This window comes from Hipposideros armiger, unplaced genomic scaffold (genome assembly GCF_001890085.2).
Source record: "Hipposideros armiger isolate ML-2016 unplaced genomic scaffold, ASM189008v1 scaffold_918, whole genome shotgun sequence".
In the NCBI taxonomy this organism is placed as follows: Eukaryota; Metazoa; Chordata; class Mammalia; order Chiroptera; family Hipposideridae; genus Hipposideros; species Hipposideros armiger.
The window spans coordinates 390,275-407,192 of record NW_017732268.1 but is presented as its reverse complement, the minus strand read 5'-3'; the positions used below and the strand labels follow the sequence as shown (position 1 = coordinate 407,192).

The window sequence follows — 16,918 nt, the reverse complement described above, 5'->3', positions numbered from 1 at the left end:
TTCACATCACATAGTCACTTAGTATCCCAGGGTCAGGTGTTTGGCTCTGGCCTGGTAGCAAGCCAAGAGTTGCCTTTCAAATGGAACAGATGAAGGCATGTTCTTATTCCAAAACCCTAGGGCTCTGCTCTGGGATTCTCCTATTGGGCAGGCAAAAAACTCCATATAGTATCCTTCCTTACCATTGGGTCTGCTGAATCCTAAAGTCTATCCGTGTAGCTTGAGCCATCACCCGGACCTTTCGGGGGGCATTCTGTCTTTCCAAGTCACATGAAAAACTGTCAGTCATCTAGGTTACGTGGGAAATGGGTCAGAGAGAAGCAAACACAGAATGGTGTCTTCAACATCCAAACAGGCCCACTAAACACTGCATCTCCTCCTCTGAGGCGGATGATGCCAAGTGGAGCACCATAAGTCCACTGGATTGTTAGAAATGTCACTAATGTGCAGGGCCCTGGACTGAGTTTATTTCCTATCCTCTGATAGTCAGGGTTTTGTACAATGTCATTAAGATAACAGACTAACAAGATATTCTACTGGATATGAAGGAAACAAGGGTCCCTGGAATGATACCATATCAGAAGAGAAGTGCTGAAACAGCCCTGAGGTAAGACAGTGACAGTGTTGTCCTAATGACATGAAGGGAAACTGCTTCTGATTATTTCTGTTGATGGGAATTGAAGAGAAAACTACATTCTAGGTTTCAAATCAATAGCTACATTTAGGTTCCAAAAGCTGGGTTGATTTTCTCTAGTAAAGATTTCACATGTGGAGCTACAACAATGATGGACATCAACATCTGGTTAAATTTTTAATAATCCATAGATATTTTCTAAAACTAATTTGGCATGAGCGAAACAGATGAGTTAAAAGAGAAAGACATATCTTTCAGATCTTTAATGGTGGCACTAATTTCTGTAATTCCCCACTGATAAAGTTTAATTTTGATTTTCTACTTTGGCACAGAGGAGGGATTAGCAGGGGAGGTTTCACTTGGTCCTTCCATACATAATATCCCTTACTCCACATAAAACTAAAATAGGGATTCTATTATACTACTTGCTATTAGCTATTCCCATATACATTTTGGGACTGGAAAAATAACCCCACATAGGTCTTCAGACCCACTGCACCCACTATGAAATGGACCTGTATCAAGACTATGCTTGACTTTTTTTTTTTTTTAATTCGGGAACAGTGTGTTTTTCCAGGACCCATCAGCTCCAAGTCAAGTAGTTGTTTCAATCTAGTTGTGGAAGGAAGGCACAGCTCAGTGGCTCATGTGGGGATCGAACCGGCAACCTTGGTGTTATGAGCACTGTACTCTAACCAACTTAGCTAACCGGCCGCCCCTATGCTTGATTTTCTTAAGTCTCAACTCTGATCACTGGAATTTTGGTGGTATTGAGATTGCAGGATTAGAAGTTGTGAGAATTCCCCATTCCTCATTTCACAGTCAGCCTGGTAAAAGGTCACAGGTCCTTCTGGAATTGTCTCAGGGAAGATTCAGTTTACACCTGGCTGCACTGCAGGATCCTTCTCAAAGGAATCTGGCCTCTCTCTCAATTCCAGGACTCCAGGTTTGTGAACTGGCTTTAGTCTAGGAAATAGGTAGTACGTCTTGAATCTCCATTACAGTGACTTCAGTTAGATTTCTGCTCATGAGACCTAAAATTTTCTCCTTACATATATCAAGTAGTACTTAAGTAGGCTGCTGGTTTCATTCATTCTTCGAGACTTGGTGATCATAGGCTACCACCAAAGATCCATGTAGTCAAACACCCTGATTATCACTTCCTCCTGAGGGTTATCATTGTTCTTGGGTTGAAAGCGTCTTTGACAGTTAAGAATCTCCCACCTGGCCTCTACCAGAATCCCAATGTTCCAACTGAAATCATGAATCCCAGTTTCATCCTATCCAACCAACTGAGAACAGCCACCAAAGAATTTTTCAAGGGTATTTGTGGCCCTTTACTCAATGCCTTGATAAAAGTAAATTTTGTGGGCTCTCCTAGGAATGGTATGGATAGAGCATAACTAAGCAGGATGTACACAATAGAGCAAGTCTAACTTTCCCATCTCCCTGAGTCTTCAGATTCTTTCCTCTATAGTATGCCAGGGAAGTTCTGGCATCTCAGCATATAGACCTGACCAGTTTCAAGTAACCAATTTAGAAGGACTACCAGATGCTCAAGCTAACAAATCAAATCTGAATCACAGGTAAGTATTTGGCAAGATTTCTTCAGTGTATAAGCTCTCTCCTCCAAGAACAGATCTTGCCCTTTTCCATCCGAGATAGGCTGAAATCTTAACTCTTGTTCAAAGTTCTCAGCTTAATTCATATCTGCCTAAATGCCCCCAGTTCATGTAGCAGGGTCCCAGTCCTTCTCCACCAATGTTCTTACCTTAGCATAACAGATGTAGGTCTCACATTTAATTAACATTGCAACTCTGCAGCCTTTACCATTAGGCCGTGGGCTTGTTCCACATCTGCACTGCAAAGTTTCTTCCAAGATGTCAAAGAAGCTTTTTGATTTTCTACTCGTGCCTTAAGTATGGAATTAAAGGCTCCCTCTCTGTCTTTTTTTTCCATGTATTCTCACAGAGGCAGTCAGAGAAATAACAATTTCAGTTATTATCACTGCCAAAGCAGTTAAGTGCTAGAGATGGATCTTCCAATGCTGTGCCCTTGATCAGCATTCCATCACAGGCCGCCACTGATAGTTATTTGAGTAATTGTGATGCCACTCCATGCTGTGGAATACCATTGTTCCATTTTCTGTGGCAAGTAGTTTATACAGGTAACCATCAGATATGTGAGTAATACCACCCCAGAAAGCGAGGGTTTCTTTCCTGAGGCTACTTCCAATTCATCTAACTATCAATCAGGGTTCTGGCAAGAAAGAGGTAGCACAGAAAGAGAATCTAATGAAATAACTATTTATAAAAATGAGGACAGGGTTAAAGGAACCAACAAGGGATAGTGAAACACCGTGAGACTAGCAACAGTGGGAAACCATTATCATCCTTGCCCTAAAGGGGTAAGGAAAAAGAGTGTATTAGAATCCTGCAAGAGCTGTTATAGCTGTAAGACAGGGTACTAGAGTTTCTCAGAACACTAGTCTATAAATGAGGTGTAAGCAAACTTTAGACACCTTTTCTGAACATTATACTCATTATGTTATGTGGAAATCGATAACGAACAACATAAGCGTATTTGTAATTTGTATCTTTTCTTAGTTATCGAATTTGCAGACAGGACCAATTTGTGAGTTTAACAGAGGAACCTTGACATCAATTCTCATATAAACCTTAAAACCACGATTGGGATCAAGGTAATAGCAACAATGTTTTAACATATTACATGAGTAATTCAAGCTGGATAAAAAAGCAATGTGGGGCCAGCCGAGTGGCGCGTTGGTTAAGAGCTGGCTTGGGACGCCAGCTCTGTGCAGCAGAGCCCCGGTTCAGATCCCACATGAGGGCCAGTGACACTGCCCTCTACAGCTAACATGGTGAACAACAGCTCAACCTGGTGCTGGGATGCGTGAGTCGCTGGCGATGGTGTGGGCTGCCATAAGCTACCCTGTGTGGTCGGCAGCCGGTGTGAGCTGCCAAGAGCCGCTGTGAGCGGCCGTCCAGAGGCGGGCGACCGATCTGCCTCACCCTGGAAGAGTGCAATGATAATACCAACATGAGCCAGTGAAGTTACATCCTCCACAAATAGACTGAAGAACAAAAGGACAGCAACTTGTCTGCTCCCCTTCCTTAGATTCCCCAGCGCTGTTACCCTCCCCCAATTCCCCAATAAAATCTTAAAAAAAAAAAAGCGATGTGTACTGCCTTCCTCAATTCTTTTTAAAACTCCCATCATAATGACCTGATACTGATTCTAAATGATATACATGTTCTACTGCTATCCAGAACAAAATAGAATTCTCCTATACGTACTTTGAGAACATGATTTTTGCCTCAACAGACAACTGGCCCTAATTAGTAAGAGAAGGAATAGTTTAAGGTTAACTATTTGAAAACTCAAATCATAATTATGGCCGATGTCTTCCAACATTTAATTGATTTATATTTAACAAACCTATAGAGAAGTCAACTCAATCATACAGTTACATTTTGCAACTAGTTTATCTTGGAAGATTCATCAGGAGATTATGTTGCTTAAACCTCTATGTTCCATAGACTAAAATTATTGTCTTCATGCTCTGTTCTTTCATCTAGGATACTTGAGGGTTTTAATTAGCCATTCTGTCTTGGATAGTAAACTGTGAATCTTACCCCTATAGAAGTTAAAATTTTTTATGTCCCTAGTTTTTTAAAATTCAGCCTTGGGTAAAGTTAAAACCAGAGGCCACAGATTACAATTAGCATTTTACTAAAGGGAAAAATACTACAAAGCATAGAACAAACCATTATAGGTTGTTATGTAGATTAGAGTAAAAGCTGGAATAAATTTGCATGTCATATGATATGAAGACACTAAGAAAATAAGATAATAAGATGGGATAAAAGGCCTATGAAGCCATATTTATTCTTATTCCATAACTTGTCATTATTGAATTGAGTAGTTTGTAAGGAACTCTCCTGTTAGCTACAGTTTTTTAAATTATAATTATGTAGCCTTCAACCTTGAAACTATGTGTTTAATTGTTTAGGATGTAAAATTAAATTTATGCACTGTATGTTTATTTTATGGAAATTGAATTTGAATTTCTTTACCAACCATGTAATAGTTAACCACTAGCTATGACTTCACCGATCTTGTTAAAATTAACCCAACCACTAAATATTTAAAAATCCTTAAGATTCTTTTGGAGTTAGTATAAAGCAAATGCTTTTCCCTTTGCATCAACTGTGGTACAAGTAAAATAATGATTATAGCAGACACATTTTTTAACCACCACATAGAATTTTGACTTTTTCCATGCTATCTGCCTCCGAGTTTATGGTCAAAATATATGGATCTGCCATTACTGGCAACATAAAATATCTGCACTCCAGGGTCTTGTTGAAGACTATGACCTCACTTTTTTTTATTAATTCGTATGAAACATTGTGTTTCAAGAATAACATGCTTGAAGGATCATCAGAAGGACATCTATCCTTATTTCAAACTGGGAATTCAAAGTTTCCACTTTATGAAGGCTCATGAGGTAAATTTTTCTCAAGTCTTAGAATCAGGAAAAAAAATGTGTCTCTCTCTTGATCAATTGGTTCATTGTGATCTCAAAAACACTATAAAGCCCTCTGTTTTGGTTAATTTGTTACATTGTCCTGGTATCCTATTTTCCTTCTCTTTAACATCATACCTATTTCCTACTTTACTTATTTTTGTCTTGTGCTATAGTATGTATTTTCTGTAAGATGCCCCATATTCTCTGTGGAATAATGCAACAATAAATAAGAATAAATATATTTCAGACTAGAGAAAGGATCAATGCTTGTAGGGTTACAGGAGAAAAAAAAAAGAAAAAAAATCTATGACAGTAAACAAGTACTAGGATACCAATAGAACATTTGAAACGATTTTGAGTGATTGAAGCCAAAAGTATGTGCCCACCCAAACGAGTGCCAAGAAGCTTTGAAAGAAGGAACTGTTCTTCAATATTTTTTTCAATGCAGCAAACACATAGGCTTTGTCCATAGAGCATGTTAAGTCTGAGCTTACTTATGTTCCCTAAATAAGTGCCCTTTGTGCAGGGAGCACAAGAAAATACATGTATTCCCTGTCCTGTTAAGGTGTGAATTTAATTTCTACATTATACAATTGATTATAATGATCAGCAACAGGAGGATATTGCCCAAGAACAGAATTGAATTGGATGTTCAAAGCCACAAGCCAACATCTGCAGCTTGCTCTTTTGTGATTTTTCAGTCACTAAATGCATTGGCTGAGCGTTATGTGGCTTTTCTGTTCAAAACCTCTACTGGGTTCTAGAAATAACTTTGCCAATATACATAAATCTGGCAACTTTCTTCATACCTTCAGAACAAAACTGGAACTGAAACTGCAAACCAGCTTGTGAAATATCAACCAAATTCTCTGAAATTGTTTGATGTTCTGTGTTTTCTGAAGTATTTTAAAACCTCTTATGTTTGATAATCCCTCTTTATAATCCTGTAAAATGCTTTATGAACACTTTCTTGGATGTCAGATGCAAAACCTTATCCTCTGTAAGCTGCAGATAAGGGTATCGAGATATTGCCAAATACGATGTAGTGTCTCAGATAACACATTGAAAAAGTGGTAGAACCAGAACCAGGTTGTGGTCCCTGACTCTGTTTTAGCTTCTGCAGAACTCCTGATCCAATGAAAGGAGCGTTACAATACCAGCGGTGAGACACTGTGTGTGTAAAACAGCAATAAAGGCCACTGGGACTTCCTAGGAATTCAAGCTTTCAGAAATGTCTCGGAAAACTCAGTAGAAGACAGGTTGTGCAGGTGTGCAGTGCAGCCTTAAACTGGTACCACTGGGAATGGTTTGCGAAACAGGAAGGTGCAGTAGGGTGTGCCGCGGTTTAGTTAACCGGGCATGCCCCCACCTCCTTCCCTGACGCCCCACTTCCAGGTAACTTCTGGCCCAGTGTCCTCAACGTACTTTCTCCGTGTTGAACTGGGAGGGCTGAGTTCCCATCTCCCTCGTGCCCACTCTTCTCCCTCTACCGGTCACAGAGTTTACCTGACGAATCTGAGGCAGTTTAGCAGAGGCACGTTGACTCACAAATGCCGAAGGGCGCCCCTAATCTCTATGGAAGGGTAGCAAAGCCCGGGCCCTGAAAAGACGTACCCGACCAGCGGGGGCGCGGTGGCCGGGCCGGGAGGGTGTCGTGTCCCGATCAGGCCTCAGGGCGGCACTCTAGTTCTGCGGGTGACGCGCTCGGGCGGGCCGCTGGGCGCCGACCCACGCTGGCCGGGAACGTGTCTCCCGGTGACGCAGCCCCGGGTGGGGAACGTGGTACGGCAGCGGTCGCGGCGGCGGCGGCGGAGACCGTACGCGCCTCCGCCGCCTGCGAGAGGACGTGCGATGCAGCGGGAGGCGGTGGCATAAGGCTTGGAGCGGCGGGCGGGCGCTGGGAAGCAGGACGCAGGCGCCGGCAAGAAGGACGCAGGCGCCGGCGAGGAAGTAGGTCCCGGGCGCGGCGCTCAACAAAGAGAGGGGCCGCCCCCCTCAGGTACCGAGCTGGCTCTGGGACCCGGCAGGCGGGGAGGCAGGGCCGGACAGCCTGCAGGCGGCCGGGGAGGGAGAAGGGTCGCGGCCGAAACGGGGCTACGGGGCGCCGGGGACCCTTACTGGCCGCCTTTTTTTTTTTTCCTTTGCGGCCCCCCGTGGGGCGGAAGGGAAGGGGCTGGGCCACTCGGGGTCGTAGCCCGCGGCGCCGCCGACCCGCCTTTGCTTGTCCCTCGTGCAGGCGGAGCTGCGGGCAGAAGCTCCATGTTGGGAAGCGGCGCTGTTCGTCCTCGTTAGCGGGAACAGGGCGCCGCGGGCAGAACCGGCGGGGGCCGGGTGCTGAGCGAAGATGGAGGCCCCGCTGCGGCCTGCCACGGACATCCTGAGGCGGAACCCGCAGCAGGACTACGAGCTCGTCCAGAGAGTCGGCAGCGGCACCTACGGGGACGTGTATAAGGTGAGGCGGACCGGGCCCCGGCCCCGGCCCCGGCCCCGAGCCGGGCTCATTTCCTGCGGTCGGTTGGCTCTCGGGAATAGGGCCGCCTTCTGACCAAGTATGAGGAGCGGGGAGGATGCTTTTATTGTTTGCTTCATGGAGATGAAGCGGCCGGGATCCCTTTTACTCCGTTCATTGCTTGCTCAAATCGCTACCAAGAAGCAGAACTAAACACACCTTGGCAAACCCCTGTTGGACTTTTTTGGTGGTATAAAGGCATTGGAACCTTTTTTATGGTATTGAAGAGAGTTCGAATCTGCTTATGGAGTTGCACTTGAGGATGTTCTAGTCTTAGCATGGAAAAGTGCTTCATGGAAGATAGTAGACAGGAAAGAATATTGACATTCCGATATTTGCATTGAAAAAAAACTTTTTAAAATGGATGAGCTTCGTTTTAAAAGTCGTATGAAACCCTTTCAATTTTAACTGTACGCAATCTAATACTGGATCAAAATGTGTGCACAAACATTATCCTATGCAGAAAGATGTTTTTCCTGGCAGAAGTTTCATCATTTGTATCTGGTTGATGGTTTTTTGGGGTTTTGTGTTTTTTTTCTACTTTAGCAGTTCCTCTCTCTCTCTGGGATTTATAACATCCCATGACCAAGAGTGGATGAGAACTGCTGTCTTTTTAATTGTGTTCTTTTGCAATATTTGAGACAAATGATGAGGGTGAGTTACTCTTAACTAGGGACTTAAGAAAACATCATAGAGAAGCAAGCCCAATTCTCTAAGTCCACTGAGTTAGTTCTTCAACGATCAAGAGGAAGGAGATTGTTTCAGATTGCCCTTACGCTTTTTGTTCTCTGTTCCAAAAGGAAGTATTAATGCGACTCATATAAGTATTTATGGGAAATTTTATTTGATCTTGCAACAGCTTTATTTATTGACTTTAATCATTGTATATATCCCATCATTCCAAACAACACTCCTGCACATAACTGAAAGGGCCCTGTGTGTCATATAAGTAATTAACTAGTAGACTCTTCCGGGGTTATGTTGTTTTGCACAGGTGGTAATGAGGAAGGAAAACATTTCTGCTTTGGTTTAATATCCTCTCTATTAATGATACTAACAATTCAGAGTGGTGTTATGACAGCTCTAGCACTGTTAGATTCTACTGAGATGGATTGTAATGCGTTGGCTTTGTATTTATTTGTTAAACAGGTATTTAAATCTTCTGTACTAGGCACTGTTCTAGGTATGGGGTGTTGAATTGTGAGGTAGGTCTCAGCTCTTGCCTTCTATACTTTCAAATTCTAAGTGGATAGTTATAACATAATCCTCTTTTTCTTTATGTAGAATTAGAGGTAGTTAACTCTTGTTTATCCATGGGCTAGCCATGTTGTGGAATGCTCTTTAAATAATTCAAATTCCTATTTGCCTTCTCAGTCTTACTTTTTAGTCATCTTTGTCTTATGATTTAATACGTATGTAAGTGTTTTCCCCACAAAAAGCCCAAGACCTCTACCTTTTTCCTTTATAAATAACAGCAACTAAAGCAGCTACCGGAGCAGGATTTTATGCTTGAAAGGGAAGTCAAAGGGTTATATTAAAGGGGCAGCTAATACTTCTTTCACCCTGGTGCCTCCCTACCCTGTCTCTCTTCCACAGCTCCTAAACAGAGGATCAAAGACAGAATATCACATACCACCTTCACCACCACCCCCGCTGCATAATCCCCTTCCCTCACGTTCATGCTGTCTCACACTTACATGTACACTCATTCTACACTAGTCTAGCCTCTGATTCCTAAACATCTTCAACTCTGGTTCCTTGTCTTTTCCTTTCTTCTAATGACCTGAAATCACCTCCCACTTCCACCTGTTGCTATCCTACCTGTCCAGGGAAGTCTTCCTCAAATGTTCCTCCAGGAAGCCCAGCCCCTCCTTGATCTCTCCACCTCATCACCTACTCTTCCCCTTCCTTCACTCAGTTCTAGCTACACTGTTGGGCTTGCTCTTCCTTAAACATAATAGGCATCTTACGCCTCTGGGCCTTTGTTCTTGCTCTTATTCCCTTTGCTCAGAATGTCTTTCCTCAGACAGCACATGGCTTGCTCCCTTCCCTTCTTGCTTTTACACCCTCTCCATCTTCTTTCCCCTGCTTTATTTTTTCCTTTGCACTTATTACCATTTAGCAATAATGTTTTATATTTCTTATTGTTTATCTCAATCTCAACTCACTAGCATACATACTCTATGAGGGTAGGAGTTTTATCTGTTTTGTTCACTGCTCTGTGTCTAATAGCACCTAGAATTATGTCTGGCACAGAGTAAGTGCTTTCTAAAAATTTGATGAATGGATGAATAAATATCAGTAATTCTATCACCTCGTTCTGTGGGCATATGCTTTTGACATAACAATACTATATTAGCATTTTATACTCTGTATTCCTGTAATGCCGTCTTATGATACCCTGCATTTTTATTTTTATTACAAATTTCAATTATTTGAGTTCTCTAGGAAAAATATTTCTTGAAAACTTTCATAGCACATCTGTTTTCAGCGCTGTTAAGTCCTACAGAATTTTGTCAGTTTATATTTACTCCTTAATATACCTAAAACCATGTACCATTCAGCTGTAGTGCTGAAGTTTTTAAGCTCAGAGCAGTTGGAGTAATTTTGCTATTTATCATTGTGTTTCTAGTGAGCTGAAAACCCTAGGAAGTTTTAGAAGTATTTCCAATCAGTGATATAAACTAGTAAAATACAGTGAAGATTAATGAAGGTAAATTAGTCATTGTTCTTATCAGATAATATCCCTACCCTTTTTTTTTTAACACCTCAGATAGCTTATGAAGCAGGAGTTTTAAAAGGACTATAGCTTTGAGATTTTTTGTGAATTATTTTTATGTTCTTCAAAACAACAGATCCTCTCTGAAGACCTGTCTCCTGAGAATCCCAAGAGGGGACAGCTCAATCTTAAATTGGCTATTCCCTGGTTGAAAGAAGAGGAATGTAAAGATTCATTTAGATAAATGGGGTAAATCATTGAGGGTGAGAGTAAGAACTGGTGGAGGGGAAAGAAACACAAAAGAGAAAAGAAATGTGGTTGAAGATGAATGAAGGATTAACTTTCCACTGTGCAAATTTTATTTGTAATTACTGTTAATTTTTAAATCTGCTAAAAGGAAGAGGAGGTCTGAAAATTTAGTGTCTCTACTACCTTCTCTCCACAGTGATCTAGGCAATGATAGTATCATGATACTGTTTATAATCACAGCACAAAACATTCAGTGGTCTTTATCCAAATGTTTATATAGAGTTGTTTCCAGCCTTGATTCCAGAGAAGTTCTAGGAACCATTTTTACCTTTCGTGGGATATAAATTTAAGGTGGGCAGTCCCATGTATTTTTTTCCTAACCTGTTTTGCGTTTTCTGACTGATTATTAAAGTATATCATGTTTAGCTCCAGTAGGACAGGAACAGATAAATATCTCTTGTTCACCACTGTAAAATAGCAGACAGACATTTGTTGAATGACAGTTATAGAAAAATTATGCAGAGATAAACACTGTTAATGATTTAATATAGTTTATTTTAGGCTTTTTTCCTAAATATTTTTAAACCAATATGTTTCTCAAAATGGGTTTTATAAAATTGAGGTTGTGATGTATCTTTTTTTCCTACTTGATTGGAATGAACAGCAATTTCCCTGGTCATTAAATATGCTTCAGAAATACTATTGTAAAAGAATCCATTGAACAAACCTTCGTTTAGTTAGTCATTTTGAGTTTCATACTTGTTTCCAATTTAAAATATTTTTTTGCAATTATAAATAATGTTATAGAAATTTCTTGTGTAGAAATTTTTGTTGTGTGGTCTTATCACTTCTGTGGGTTCCTCTGGATGCTGGATAAACTGGGTCCACTGTAGTGAATCCTTCTTTTATATATGCATCCCCAACCTCACCCCCCAAGCCAGAAGTCACAATTCTGGAATGGCTTTAGGCACTTTGAAGCATATTCCATGATCCTATTGGATGGAGACAAAGCTTGATACATCACAACACTTCTGTAAGCATTCATTTATTCAAGAAATATTTGAGTGCCAACTGTATGTTAGGATGTAGGGATGCAAACAAGAGGAAGTGTACTATCAACAAGGAACATATAATTTAGTGAGGAAAACAGATGTGTAAACAGTCATAATTTGGTAAGTGCTGTAGTAGAAGTGAAGTGGAAGAAATGCCCAACCCTGTTTTTGTTGGGGAAATGGGAGGGAGGAGAGGAGAGAGAGCTATGGTGTGAACCAGGGAGATTTAACCGAGGAGGCCGCATTAACTAGGTTTTAAAATAATTCGGGGCAATTTCCAGGTGGACATAATGCGAAAGATACTCCAGGCTGTGGGAATAGTGTGTGCAAACACCTGGTGGCTTGAGAAACCATGAGTTTGGAAGGATCTGCACCTGCATTCCAGGTTCGGTGTGATCGAACCTGGCAGAGATTTCATAGATGGAGGACATAGACTATTTTCTGGCAGGAAAGGACCAGATAATGGACCTTTTGTGTCATGTCAAAGAATTTGGACTCTTCCTATAAACTGAAGAAACACTTTTGGAGAGAATCTTTCATGATGTAGAGGACGAATTAGACAAAGACGCTGGAAATAGAAGGATCAGTTACTGAAATTTTATGCAAACCTAAATTTAGGCACTGGTACTGGAGATGAAAGGAAGGGATGGATTTCAGTATATTTATTTACAAGATAATAAAAATGCCCTGGTGATTGGTGGAAAAATAACATTTAGAATTTCTGACTTGGGTGACTACATTGGTGCCATCAACAGAATTAAAAAATACAAAATTTGTGTGGTCTGGATCATGTGTTTGGTGTTGGACCTACGGCACTGCATAGGTAGAGATGTCTAATAGATGGTAGGAAATGCACCTCTGGCCTGAGAGATCAGAGCTGGGGATACAGGTTTGGGAGTCCTCATCACATTATGGGGTGGTACTTCTGAAGAATAGGTGAGGTCACGCAGAAAAGTTTATAGGAGTTGAGGAAAGGCTGTAGTGTTAGAGGGGCAGAAGAAAATAATATATATTGAAGGTGTCTGAAAAGAAACAAAGAGGTATGAGGAAGTTCTTTTCATAGAAATCAAGAGTTTCCAGAGCTCATTTCTATCATCTGCATCCATTCTTGTTGCCTTCTGCTCTGATGGCAGTAAGGAAAATGTATTGATTTTCCAAAAAATGTAAATCTGAGGTTTTGTGTCGTTCCCCCTTTGTTCTCCTTGTCCATGGACTAAATTCTTAGAATCATATGCCTTTCAAGGCTCTGCCTATACCCAAAGGCTCGCCATACTGAACTTCTTTCAGCTCTTATGTGCTGTCCTTCAAGATTTTGCAGGTACTGTTTCCTTTTCCTAGTACACTCTTCTCTTTCATCTGTTTATCTTCTCTTTGGGTTTCTTTTTAAACACTGAATTTTCAGGGAGGCCGTTTCTGTCCCTTAGATAAGGCCGTCTCTATCTGTTGTGTAATTTCCTACCATAATACTCATTCATCACTCATGATTGTAGCTGTCAGTCTTCCTGCCCTATTCAAAGTGCATGAGAATAGGGACCTTGTGTTCACCACTGAATCAGCTAGCCTAGCTTAATGCCTAGCACACAGCATGTGTTCAATAAGTAAGTTTCAAAGGCATGAGCAACATAGTGGTCATGTAAGCAAGGAGTTGAAAGAGTTCATTAAGAGCAAAAGACTTGAGGTATGATTGGTCAATTCGGAAGTAGAGGGAATGTAGATCACTCCTTGAAGCAGTTTAGCTATAAAGGGACAAAGAAATGAGACACACAAATGTTTCTTCTACTGTTTCTGATTTTTTTCCTTCCACTGAAATACGTTACAGCTTTCACTTATTATTCTTTAAGTTTGTCTTACTACTCAAGGGACCAGGAGTGTTTCAGAGTTTAGAGAAGGAAGTCAGACAGAATTTGGGAGGAATTGGGAATTTAGAAAGGAGATTAAAGACAAAAACTTAGGAGGGGGTTGCTGGGAATCAAGGTAGGGGATAAATTTAAAGCCTCCTTTCCTCCCTTTCTTCCTCCCTCCCTCTTACCCTTTCTTCCTTTCTGATGTAGATCCTTTTGATTTCCAGCCCCAGTTGTTCCCCTCTTAGTATGGTTAGGATGAGGCATGCTGATGAATGGGGAGCTGAGATGGAGCAGGAGGGTTGACACGGTGAAAAGGAGTATTTAACATTCAACCAATATTTATAGAGAGCCTCTTACGTGCTAGACACTGTTCTCGGGCCTTGGGATATATCAGTGAACAAAGTAGAGAAAGATTCTTGTTGTGATGGATCTTACATTCTAGTAGGGGGAGAGAGAGAGACAAGAAGGAATAAACATAGTAAGTTATATGTGATGACTAAAGATATGGAAAGAAGAAAAAGTTGAATAGGTTAAGGGGGGTCAGGATTGTCAGAGTGGGATGGTGCAGGCAGATTAGGGAATTATAAAAGGATGGTCAGGAAAGGCCTCGTTGAGAAGGTTAGATTTGAGCAAAGACTTGAGGCAAGTGAGGGAGTTAGCCAAGTGGGTATCTGGGTAATCAGAGGAAGTCTTAAATATCTCTTACTGAATCACTTGAAAAGTATCTGTACAGCTAAATTGTAATCGTAGGGTCAGGAATTAGAACAAAGACACAGTCATTGCCATCATTGCATCTCATTGGCTGGTGCACGAAGTACAAGTCATTGTTATTTTAATTAAATTAAGTTCAGCAGTTGGGTGTAGGATACCCATGCCTGTGTCATTTTATAAAAGCATGATTTTGTAAACAAAGGATATGTAGCTGTTTCCACTATGTCTCTCTCCACCTGTGTTCTTTAATCTTTAAATGCTAATAAAATTAAGTCTGTCTACATGCCTCATGGCCCCAAATCTGATGGTGATACAGAATGAATGTATGTGCTACTCGTTATTTCTCTGACATTTGATCTCTCAAAATGTCACCCACATTCTTTTTCTTCTTCCTCTTCTTATTTTTTTTTTTGGACACAGTTTAACTGTGAATATACTATACTTTCTGTGTCCTGATAGCCTGACATGAGAGACTATTATGTTTTCCTGTTAGGGTGAGAGAATGAATAACTTGGAAAAATAGGTTAATAACAGAAAATAAGGACTATGCTTCAAAAATTTTATTTGAAATTAAATTTTTTATTAAGTTAGTAGCTAAAACTTGGTGAAGATAGACATAAAACAGTGCCATCACCAGTGCAGCTACATCAATTCTAGTTCCCAAATTGACTTCAAATTGACTTGTGGATACAGCCAGCCCCCGCCTAAGATTTATAATACATCTAGTGTTCTAGTTATTTTTATTTACATAGGCTCAGCATTTTCACTTTAACCATGAGTTCCGGTGTTTTTGATCGAAACAAGTGCATTAGAATGCAGATCGACATAGATTTCTTATTCTAGTTTTGCTTTCAAAATCTATAACTTTCACTTCTAAACTTTAAATTGTGTTTTAGACCAAGTCCACAGGAAGAGAAACATGAGGCTTATTAACAAATGATACTTGTGTTGTCAGGGCTTTGTTGTCAATTTAAGAATTTAGTCCAAGATCAGATAAATTGGATCAGGCACTTTCACTTGGCAGTATTGGACTATTTGAGTATTTGTGCATGTTTGAGTGTTATTAGAAGGCTATTGCTTTCCAGTTATGTGAAGTACTATTTAAATTAGGGTAGGTAACTCTGAAAAGGGCAAGGTGAATTTAGGTCTAATGTATATTTCTATTAAATGTCATAATCTCCCACTGAGATTTTGAGGTGATGTGGGAAGCCAGGCTGATAGCCTAGTCTATCTTTGAGGTTTTGGGGCCCATGAGTCATGATATTCTTATGACTTTATAATATTTTTAATAAAAATGAATCAGATTGAAGTGACTAAGAGTGACTAATTTTTGTGTAGCTCTTTCATAATCAGTATATTATTTGTTTCTCATAATAATCCAATGAGGTAGGTGGGGCAGATAAATTATCTCTAGTTTACCCAAGTAGAAACTTACTATTTTTTCTAGATCTTACTCTTAGTAGGTGGCACTATGAGGACTTGAATCCAGACCTTGGTACTCTATAAGCTCTGTTCTTGCCATTATAAAAAGCTGCCTCGGGACTGCGTCTTTAAATTTATTGCTGTACACAGAGCCCTAAACACATCGCCTAGCACATAATAAGCTCTGCACAAATTGTGGTCAGATGTCAGATGAGACTTGGCAGCCTCACGCCTCTGCTGAGAAGTGAGAACTTTTTTTTTTTTTGGACCGATTTGAATATGCATGTATAAGCTTCAGGCCTCAGCACCAGTTTTCAGAGGCACTTTTTTCTGGTTATTCTGGTCATCACTCTTATCCTCATATTTTCCAAATCAAAGTCCAGGCTTGATTTGCCTTTACTATGGAGATGACTTAGCTCATAGCCACCCTACAATATAAATAACTTAAAAGAGAAACTATCCTGGTTCTTGCTTGTTGGACACCCTTCCTGTTGTGCCTTCTCTTGCCCTCATTTTGTTAAGAACTTTAGGCTTTATGGTTATTGTTACCGAGATTAACTGAGCCCTGTAGACTAGATTCTGTAATGCTACTAAAAATGAAAATAAACAAAAAGCTAATTTTTTCAGGCAGATAGAGTAGCCTGCCTTCTGTAGCATTGCCTAATTACTTCTGTTTGCCTAATTGAAGGTAAACAGGACTGCCTGAGAAGGATGTGCTCAGCTTTGTCCTGTGAACCAATGTGTTACTTCTTATACCCATGCCCCACCTTTTTTAGGGACTCCATGACTTCCTGCCCCTGTTTTTTAATCCTTTCTCTTACCAACATCGGGAGGAGACAATGTGAGCATTACTTAATGTATTTTAGTAGGCATAACTTTCAATAAATTATTAACAACTTTTGCATTTTAAGCTTTTTAGCTCCTATCCTAATTATAATGCTTGAGTCCCTTACCATTTTTTTCCCCAGGAATAATTTTCTATTCTTTCTGCAGTAGCATAGATTCATGAGTAGGACTTGCCTTCCTATTTTGCCTCTCCATCCTTGCCTGGGCATAGATAGCCTTCTTTTCTACTTTTTATTTTTTTTAATTTTTAAAATTTTTAAAAAGATTTTTATTGGGAAATTGTGGGGATGGGAACAGCGCTGGGGAATTGGGGGAAGGGGAACAGACAAGTTGCTGTCGTTTTGTTCTTCAGTCTAGTTGTGGAGGACGTTGCTTCACTG

The 16,918-nt window shown here is 40.5% G+C and overlaps 2 protein-coding genes across 4 annotated transcripts in view; one reads left to right on the top strand and one right to left on the bottom strand.

The window, feature by feature from the left end:
- Positions 1–6,849: 6,849 nt before the first annotated feature.
- Positions 6,850–7,447, bottom strand: LOC109375222 (arabinogalactan protein 1-like). Its single transcript, XM_019630465.1, has 2 exons — positions 7,369–7,447; positions 6,850–7,280 (listed from the first exon to the last, which is right to left on the bottom strand). Exons 1-2 carry the CDS (start codon positions 7,445–7,447, stop codon positions 6,850–6,852), a joined length of 510 nt encoding a protein of 169 aa, XP_019486010.1.
- The window catches only part of MAP4K5 (mitogen-activated protein kinase kinase kinase kinase 5), a 93,801-nt gene continuing 83,850 nt past the window's right edge, over positions 6,968–16,918 (top strand). The window contains exons 1-2 of one of the 3 annotated variants that reach the window (XM_019630499.1): positions 6,968–7,185; positions 7,423–7,638. In XM_019630499.1, coding sequence (XP_019486044.1) covers positions 7,531–7,638 — 108 coding nt within the window. In that variant the 5' untranslated portion in view covers positions 6,968–7,185; positions 7,423–7,530. The remainder of the gene's footprint in view (positions 7,186–7,422; positions 7,639–16,918) is intronic. The other 2 variants (XM_019630497.1, XM_019630496.1) reach the window with 2 other exon arrangements.

Excerpts from the sequence above, each read along its gene's own strand:
- LOC109375222 (XM_019630465.1), bottom strand. The coding sequence starts at position 7,447 with ATGGAGCTTCTGCCCGCAGCTCCGCCTGCACGAGGGACAAGCAAAGGC. Across the intron at positions 7,281-7,368 it reads GCCGCGGGCTACGACCCCGA|CCCCGTTTCGGCCGCGACCC; the intron begins GTGGCCCAGCCC and ends GGCGCCCCGTAG.